Source organism: Clytia hemisphaerica, unplaced genomic scaffold, assembly GCF_902728285.1.
Source record: "Clytia hemisphaerica strain Z4C2 unplaced genomic scaffold, Clytia hemisphaerica genome assembly, whole genome shotgun sequence".
Classification (NCBI taxonomy): Eukaryota; Metazoa; Cnidaria; class Hydrozoa; order Leptothecata; family Clytiidae; genus Clytia; species Clytia hemisphaerica.
Window position 1 is genome coordinate 655907 of NW_027103918.1, and position 9449 is coordinate 665355.

A 9449-nucleotide genomic window follows, 5' to 3' on the forward strand; every position below is an offset into this window, starting at 1 on the left:
CTATAGGTTTATTCAAGAAAAATCTTCCGACATTATCACTGTAGCTCCTTTGCCAGGTTTGGTTAAAATGATTCTTTCAATTGCATTATGGGAAGGCGTTATTTCATCTAAATTGCAACTTTTACCATCAATTTTCTTTAATTCTTCAGTCAAAAGATTTATACAACCCTCTTCCATTGGGAAATATTTGAATAATGTAGCAAGGAGCTCATGTAAACTTTCTTTCAACGTAAAAAGGAAAGCGTTTGCTCCAGCATCAAAGGTATATGCAGCTTTTATTCCATTCTTATTGTAATCTGTGATAAGTTTGATGATCTTGTGTGAAGTTGCGTTAAGATAGGGAGGAGTAATAGGAGGGTATGTGTCTTGACATATTGCGTGCAATTGATTACTATCTTTCATTGTAAGTGCTGCAAAATTCTCAAAGTTTTTGTCTTTGATAGCTTGCTCCATTGCAGCCAGTCTTGGTTCAACAATGTTTTGAACTCTCAATTTCAAAAGTTCACTTGTTTCTACGCTATTTCTCATTCCTTGGGTGCTTGGCACTGACTTTTGTTTATTGCTTACCACTAAGATAACACATTTCAAGTCTTCCCAATGATTTTCTGTAGCAATTTGGTGGGCCACACTGTCCGTTCCTTTCAAGCAGTTTCCTTTCATCCATTTCACAAAACCGCCATCAATGCTTCTGGAAGCACTACCTGAACCAAGTCTTGCAAGGTAAGAGAGTTTGATTCTCAAATCAAATAACTTTCCCAAACATTTGGCAAGACATGCATAACCTGAAGCTGAGGAGGCAAGTCCTGCAGCTGTTGGAAAATTGTTGACAGAACTGATTTTGATTGGTAGTTTTGAGATATCTTTTTCAAAGGATTTATTGTTATTTTGTTCAAAAAAGATTTTACGAACTTCTTTTAAAACACGTATTATTCTTTTGTTGAGTGTGATATCCTCTTGTTTCCCATTCAACCAAAGCTCATCTGATCCCAAGCTATCATCAAAAGAAACTTGAGTTTCTGTGCATAAATCTTCAGTAGCAAGAGTTATACTGAGAGAAGAGTTCAATGGGATGTTTAAACTTTCATCAGATTTGCCCCAATATTTGATGACTGCAATGTTGATAGGGGCTATACATGTTACTGACTTCTTCATGTTGTCAGTTTTCTCTAGCCCTAAAAGGAAATATCTTTTCAATAGACGATACTGGCTTATCGTGAAAACTTGGATTTGACCTCCAAGAATTCCCTACAATGCTTTGTGCGGGAAAAAATTCACCTTGAACTTTCTTCCGCGCAAAGCATTGTGGGCAATTCTCGGAGGTCAAACCTGAGTTTTCACGTTAAGCCGATATCGTCTATTGTACAACAATATAGCAAAATTTCCATCACAATTTTCCAGTGATTTAAAAGCAATGTTTTACCAAAGAACAAGCTACATGCTGAATAGACCCACCTGAAGATCCAGAAAGGGGGTACTCAAGGTAAATGACCAACTGTATGTGCGGGGAAGATGGTTATATAGGGGATAAAATAAACCTAAGTTCATACCCCTCTGCAAACTATGCACTAGAGTCCTGCCAAAATGTGTATCAAAAGATTAATGTTGTGAATACACTTGATCATTTACCTGACTCACAAGCAAAAAAATGCCCCGCAAAATTTCTAAAAAGATTTGTGAAAAAGTAAACTGGCTCTTTCTGATGAAATTAACATTTTCAAAAACTATAAAAATACCTAAATTTGAGCCATAGATGAAAAAATTTGACCTTAGCCAACCTTAAATACTAATTTGAAGAACATACATACATAAGAACATAAAATACCCAAGAAAAAAACCTACGGGGAAAAGACACCCCCTAGATCCGCACACTGCCAGATAGGCTGTTTCCCAGAAATTCTACTGGACCTTAAATACTGACTCATTTACATGTGCATAATTATTTTTACTTTTCCATGTAATAAAGGCCTAACAAATCGAAGCGCAATTAGCTTGCTGTTGCATGTTTTAGTTTGTATTTATTTTTGTTTTATCTTAGTGGGGTCGTTTAGCATAATTTACGGGAAAAAAATAAGATCTAGCTGAAACTTTCTCCAGACCTTCTCTATAGGATGGTTATGCCTCAGGAAAAAATCCCCTAAAATCCCACTGGTGGAACATCCCTTTTTTGGGACATTTCTTTTTTCCCCAGGCAAAACCCTAAGGGCGAAATTTTTTGAGAATTTCAAACTCATTTTCAGACATTTCAGACATCAAGTATACCATTCGAAAGCTCTCAAAAAACTATATGTAAGACTTTTAAACGGGTATAGCTGATTTCAATACCTAACTCAAGATAATTCACGCAGAAGATGCTATTTTATGGTCAATTTTAGACCAAAATGTGGCAAAAAGTGGAACTTAAGCATGAAATTTTGTCCCTTCCATTATGCAAAATGGTGCATACCAAGTTAAAGGAATGGAAATCAGTTTAAAGAATGATACCAACTGATTTCTAACCCTAAATGCACTACTTTTAATAAGAAGTTATTACTTTAAGCCTCAATGAAATAGTTCAAATGGTAATGGATTCAGTTACCGTAAAATAAGTTAAAAATGTGAGTGTATGACACATTGAGGCTGAACAAGATTTCCAATCTAAAATTTTGAGGGGCACAAAGTTTATTTTCATGCGATAGGTATTGTTGAGTCAGAAAAGAATGCGTTTTGAAGCTTTTTGGGCATGAAAATTTTTTGATGTAATGGAAGGGACAGGCGTACCAAAAATGTGGCCTTTACCCATATATCTCATCAAAATGATTCTTATAGATAAATAGATGCGTTTTTTTGAGCAGAAAAATTATTTTTTTACAAAAATCTGCTTGAGCCATCTTTTACCTACTTTCATGCAAAAAAACAATGATCCAATATTTCACAAATCCAAAAAACCCTTTTTTTAACCGTTTTTTTAGCTGAAATTTACCCAAATTTTTTTTTCTTCAAAAATCGAGCTCTGTCACATTCGAGGGTTTATAGTTATGCATCTTTGTGCAAAAAATCATAAAGAATGAAAGAGCCAATCTCGAAAAGAGCTAATACCTAAGTAATTGATAGTGTGCTTATAAAAAAACGTCGAATTTGGACAGTTTTTCAGTAAAAACGCGCCAAGCAACCAAAATTTCATGTCTAAACACACATGTTCTTTAAAATTAAGCCCTCATGAGCAAAAAAAAATATCCATCTCATAACAAAAAAAATCACTATATATGACTAAGAACATTGATGTATGCTTATTAATAGTGATTCTTATAGATAAACATGCGTTTTTTGAGCCAACAAAATTTTTTGCAAAAATCTTCTTGAGCCATCTTTTACCTATGATACTTACTTTCCAACGCCTGCATCAAATTTCCGCTTTCATTTGAAAACTAAAGATAAGAAAAAAGTCAACCCTTAGAATCAACGATTGCAACAATTAAAGTTATAAGACAGTGCAGCTGGAACTTTGATATTCCAGGATTAGAAAAAGCCACACCTGTTATCTTTTTTCTTTAAAGAATCAACAAGCCATCAATATCGATAAATTTGATAAATGTGACTCCCCAAGCGATTTGAAGTACACTAAAGTCCGATCGGCTAAAGCGGGTAAAACACCGGTCTCATAGCGGGCTAAGTGAAATTTCAAGCGGCCTAACATTTTAGAAGATCGGCCATTAAACGACGAATGGAATTTTTCCAAGAACGACCTCAAGGCCTCTATTAGAGGCTTTTTCTTGATCGGCGGCCAGTGGCCAGTGGCCTATTAGCAGCCTTCTTTAGGGATCTTCTCAAAAATATAATTGATTTTCGTTTATGAAGTTCGATTAATGATTCGACTATTTTAATCTCCCATATTAGATTATTTAATCCTTGTATTCCATTAATTAATCCTTTTTTGCTTATATCTTAAGGGATCTTCTCAAAAATAAGACCGAATTTCGGTAAAATGGTTTCGATTAAATTCGGCTGTTTAACCGAATCGCTTCGGTAAAAAGTTTAACTAATTCGGTAAAGGTAATTATTGAATTCGGCTTAAGCTTGTGGAATTCGGTTGAAATTTTTTCTGAATTTCGGCTATAAAGAATTTTACACTGTCTAAAATAATAATAAAGAATTCCACTGACTGAGACGGGGATATTAACAAAAGGATCGTTCGTGGTGAGACAGGGTTATCTTGAAAATTGTTCTTAGGCAACTTACTTTTTTATTTTCTGGTTTACAGGCTTTTTGAGGTAAAATTTTGGAGAGGAGGATGGAAAAAAAATAAAAATAAAATTGACCTTTTTACTTTTTTTTATTTTCTTTTTTAGAATCTGAAATCGGAGGAAATAAAAAAATAAAATTTTATGAAATTTCCTATCGATTTTAAATGAAGACAAAAGAAGTACTAAAGTGATTAATAAAGTCTATAGATAAAATATATGACTAAAAATAAACTAAAAATTTGTCTTGAAAAAAAAATCTGATCTGTTCAAAACAGTACAAAGAAAAATCATTATAATAGCAATTTTATAGGAAAAAGAAAGAGACTTTTAAAAAAGAATAGCAGAAATGGTTTATTATTTGTTCTCTACTTTCATTTTAACAATGGTTTTCAGTTAAACAATTTAATTAGCCTTTCATCTTTCATCTTTTTATACCTACTCTCAAATTTCAACAGTAAAATCAGAGAAAGGATTTTAAATAAAAGAGATTATAAAAAAAGAAAGAAATGAAAAAAAAAGGAAATGGGAAGAAAATCCATTGGGGAAATTCCATTAAAATAATGGGGAAGTTCCCTGGCATTGGGGGAAGGATCAAAAGTATCTTCACAGCTGTGTTATATCATTACGATATCTAAACCCTCTCTCTCATTCTCTTCTTTTCTGTTTAAAGAAAAGTCTTCTTTTCTGTTTAAAGTAAAGTTTTTTTATTTCTTTCCTCTTTTTTGCATGTCGGAGGAGAAAAAATAAATAAAGGTTTTTGAAATCTCTATTTTATTTTTATTTCATTTAAGCAAAAATAACATCAGCGGGCCCGTAAACCAATAAATAAAAAAGTTTTTGCCTTATAACTACTTACAGATTCTGAATTTGTTTATCTAGTATTTTTGAATAGCGAAATACTTTGCTCTCTTACATTTATTTTCAAATCATAATATAGAATTGGAAAGCAAGAAAAATGTCTCGAGAGACCAAATATCTTGAGGTTCAGGCAAGCCCAGCATGACCCACGACGAACAAAGCAGAGTGCAGACTTTTACTAAATGTTTGTTTACATTGAGCTTCCTCTGCGTGCTTTCCTTCGTGTTATCACGTGAACTTTTACCAAAAATAGTGATGAAATACCCTCCTCCTGAGTGTGTTCTCTTTCTTTTCACGTGATTTTCACTTTTTCTCTCTCTTGCATTCTAAAAGTTGCATCAAACATTCAAAAGGTCACAGATCAGGAGCTTGTGACAAATCAGGAGCTCATAAGAAAGCAAAGCCTGCGAGATGCCCTTTTGGAAGCTTTCCCTCTCTTCTACTGGGGAAGCAATTCATTTTATTTTATTTTACAACATTTGATGGCTTCTTAGGTTCTTCTTTATTTAGAGTGCCCTCCCTTTTATCTTTTTTTTTTGTTTTGCCTTTTTTGATTTCTGAAAAAATCTTTCTTTGCTCCAAATGTGCTTGAAAATGTAAGTAAATTGAAAAACAAAGGTAAGGGCCGCTAATGTCTGCTATTGACTGCTAAGGGCTGCTGTTAGCGGCTTAAAACTTACTATGTGGCCGCTTCACTGAGCCCGCTTTTAATAAGCAGCCTCACATTGGCCTTCTTCAATATCCGAGCGGCCCAAAAGGTAAAAAGACCGGTCGAGTAGAGGCCAAAGAAGATCGGTCTTTTTACCGATCGGACTTTTATGTACTTCAAATCGCTTGGGGAGTCACAAATTCCACACATTTCCTCATCAGAAATTTTAAAAATTATCTGCCATTATGACTTTCTTGAAGCCGTTCCAATCGGGTTATGTACCTTAATTGCCTTAATTTTCCCGCCTCTAATTTTTGCGCCTTTAATTTTCGCGCAGCTCGTAAAATAGAACATTCGCGCATCCTTTAATTTTCGCGCATCTTGCAATTTCTGGGATAATTTCTGAGTGTTTTTGACGATTTTAACCCTTACCGGACGCATAACTTCACGGTTATATGACAAAAATTCCATTTTTGACTGGCTTCACTAAAATTGCAATAGAAAGTGATTGATAAAAGATATCACGATAAGTAATACCTCATTTTTTTCACATGTAATAGGGGTTTTTATTCTTGTTGTAAACAAGATATCGAAAAGCGTTAAGTTACTGGAAATTTATCTCGAAATCATTATTCAAAACCATGTTATTCTATTTTGGCGCGAAAACTGTTAAAATCTTTTACAAAGCTATGGGCCACCCAGTGGCCCGTGCGTCATATAGGAACACGATTCATGGGCCACCCAGTGGCGCGTGCGTCCGGAAAGGGTTAAGTAAGTTTTACTTAAAATTAAGTAATAACACTCATTATTATTTTAAAAAGAACAAGGCAGTGTAAACAATCGGAGCGGCGAAAAGATATACTGGACAAAATCGATTCCTACGCCGAAATTCACAGATTTGATACGCCAAGGAAGGTTAAAATTATTGAGCTCACGCCAATACGCCGTTCCTAAGATAAAGTTTACGCCGGAAATTTCAAACTTACTTGCAGAATACCAAACCAAGTTTAATGGAAAGCCATAACCATCAGAAGAAAAATGAGGGGTCATTTACCTTCCAATTCTTTAAAGTTCCAAAGATATTCCATTTTGAAGTTCAATTTTTCAAGCATTTTCGTGCACGCATCGCCAGCCATTTTGTACCATCATTACGGTGCACCAAAAGCAAAAGTGTTTTATGAAAAATTCCGCGCGGGAGGTTTGGTGCGACTTTTATTTTCCGTAGATGTAGCTGAATCGAGTCAGAAACGGGGGTGATTACACCGTAATCTTTCCCTTAGCGCTTGCCACCGGAAACAGTGTGATCCTTACTTTTTTCACATTTGGAAAGAAAAAACATTGTTCTTTCTAAAAAATTCACGTTCGATAATAAAATTTGATTTTTTCAATGAAAAAAACGCATTTTAAGTAAATAATTTGACTTCCTGAAAAATATACATTGCTCCAACCAACAATTACATGGTATATACGTCTCAAAAGCTAAACTATTGCGGGGACGATGCAAAAAATTCCAGGTCGATAGCTGTTTCGGGTGGCTAGCGCTTTGGATTTTAGAACCCCCGTGCCGCGAGCAAGAAGTTTGAAAAAACTCACCCGCGAGTACCGTGAAAAAGGGTAACTTGCATCAGTGGAGGCTAACATGCATATACCCCAATTAACAGACCAACTAGAGCAGTATTACTTCTCTTCAAAGTGTTGACATGGAAACATTATGACAAAATTACTTGACAATAGAAAAACGTACCTTTGATCAGAATCACTTTTCTTTTCCCACGACAACATGTCACAAGCTTCGAAGAGCGTGATTGTAAATGTCTTTTGCCTGCTCTCCTCTGCACACTCTCCCCTGTTTACGCCACTTGTTTAAAAAAAATGTCAAAATGGGGTGGTTTCCATAAGGTTGCGTACTTACTTTTTTTTGCTGCCCCTGTCTCTCAAGGGTGGCTGAAGGGTGGTGAATATTTTACCGAGTGGATGGGGAAACCAGGCTCACATCTATCAGCCAATCATATTTTAGTCTAATGACGTAATCGCGACTTATTCTTTTGAAAATTCTAAATAACAAAGATGTCAGATTATGAAGCGTGTAAAAGTGAGGTCATTTGGGAAACGCAATTCATGGTAATTATAATTATCTTTCCTCAATTAATTACATGTTTTCTTAAATTTGATTTTCATATTACAAGGTGAGAAAACCATGACCAGACAAGTCTGTGAATTGGGGTATATGCATGTTAGCCTCCACTGATGCAAGTTACCCTTTTTCACGGTACTCATTTTCAAATTTTGAAGGAACATGAAGACATGATGTGCTGATTTTTTCTGCAAAAGAAAGCTGAATAGGCCGTTCGTAAAAAATACCTTGGTTCCCATCATTCCAATCATCAAAAAGTGGGTGGGTCAGTCGGTTGGGCGAAAGATATTTTCGGTTTGAACGAAACAGTCCAAGAGGGTGGAATTTTCCTTAGAAAAGGGTGGTAAACGAACGTTTGATCGCCCTTAGCCTCTTTTTCACTTCACAAAAGCTCCGCTGGTTTGTTTTGATGCTTCCATATGGTCCGCAATGAAAAATCGGACTTGAAAATCGAGAAAAAACGGAATTAACGGGTTTCGAATTGTTTTTTTGGGCGAGATTAGCATTTGCTCTTTCTCTCAAAAAAGAAAACATGGAGGGTGATGGTGGAGTTTCAGCTGTCAGGAAAAATGGTTTCCGACTCTCTGACTCTAATTTTTCAGTAGAAATCACGGTCGGTCGGGTGACGGGCACGTGCGTTTGGTTTGGGAACGCGAAACACGAATTCGAACTACCCATGTCTAAACTTTTCAATATATCTCCAGAACTAACAGATTTTTTGAAATTCTGTAAAAAGGTCTAAGTTCCTGAATAGTTTTACTATGTTCTGTGAAAAAATCATAACCATCAGTCAAATACTCGTTCGTCTATTTAAGATTGAAGACAAAAATTTGCGAAGAATAATAAACCTTGAGCACAAAAAATGCTTTTTTAAACACTTTTTTCCACCAAAAAACAATTAACTTTTATAGACTTACCTTCCCCAAACATTGAAGAAGCCTCTACTAATTAAAGTAAATGAGATAAGATAAGATAAAACCTTAAAATCAACTAGAATTTACAACCTTTCGTCCAAAGCAAAAGACGTGCTTTTCTCGCCGCCATTTTGTTTTCGAATGAGAATTCTAGAGAATTCCATTTGTTTCCAGCTCCCGCGGTCTTTTTTCATCCAATCAGATCGCCAATTTCACTTTCGCTTTCTCTAGTCCAATAAGACTGCAGGATTTGAGTCATGTGACATCTCTATTAAAAAACCCGCGCGAAATACAGGGGGTCGCAAATAGAAATACAGGGGGTCACACTTCTGGCTACAGGAACTGAAAGCAAGCAATTGAGGCCAATATTTTTGGTTTTTCTGAAGGACAAAAGGTATAGGAAGCTTTACTGAAAGAGGGATAAGGCTGGGACAATCTATTTGAAATATATGGACATAAAAAAGGCAATTTTTTTGGTGATAATTAAGATTTTACTTAGAAACTTTAATTCTCTTACCCCCGTCTCGGGCCCCCCTGATATGAGCAAGGGAACCATGTTGGCCACCCCTACTGAAAATTTCAGATCAAAACAAACAAGAAATTAATTCCTGTAACTCGAAGAAAATTGGAAAAAGCTGGTTTTTTGACTGTTTCTGTCCTAAAGTGCTATTTTT

The 9449-nt window shown here is 35.4% G+C and overlaps 1 protein-coding gene across 1 annotated transcript; it reads right to left on the reverse strand.

Moving 5' to 3' along the window:
* Position 1: 1 nt before the first annotated feature.
* On the reverse strand, positions 2-1183 carry LOC136809612 (diphosphomevalonate decarboxylase-like). The gene has a single exon (XM_067066154.1). It carries the CDS (start codon positions 1150-1152, stop codon positions 13-15), a length of 1140 nt encoding a protein of 379 aa, XP_066922255.1. The 5' UTR covers positions 1153-1183; the 3' UTR covers positions 2-12.
* Between the last annotated feature and the right edge of the window lie 8266 nt (positions 1184-9449).

Bases quoted from the DNA above. Each gene is read 5' to 3' on its own strand.
- LOC136809612 (XM_067066154.1), bottom strand. From the start codon at position 1,152: ATGAAGAAGTCAGTAACATGTATAGCCCCTATCAACATTGCAGTCATC.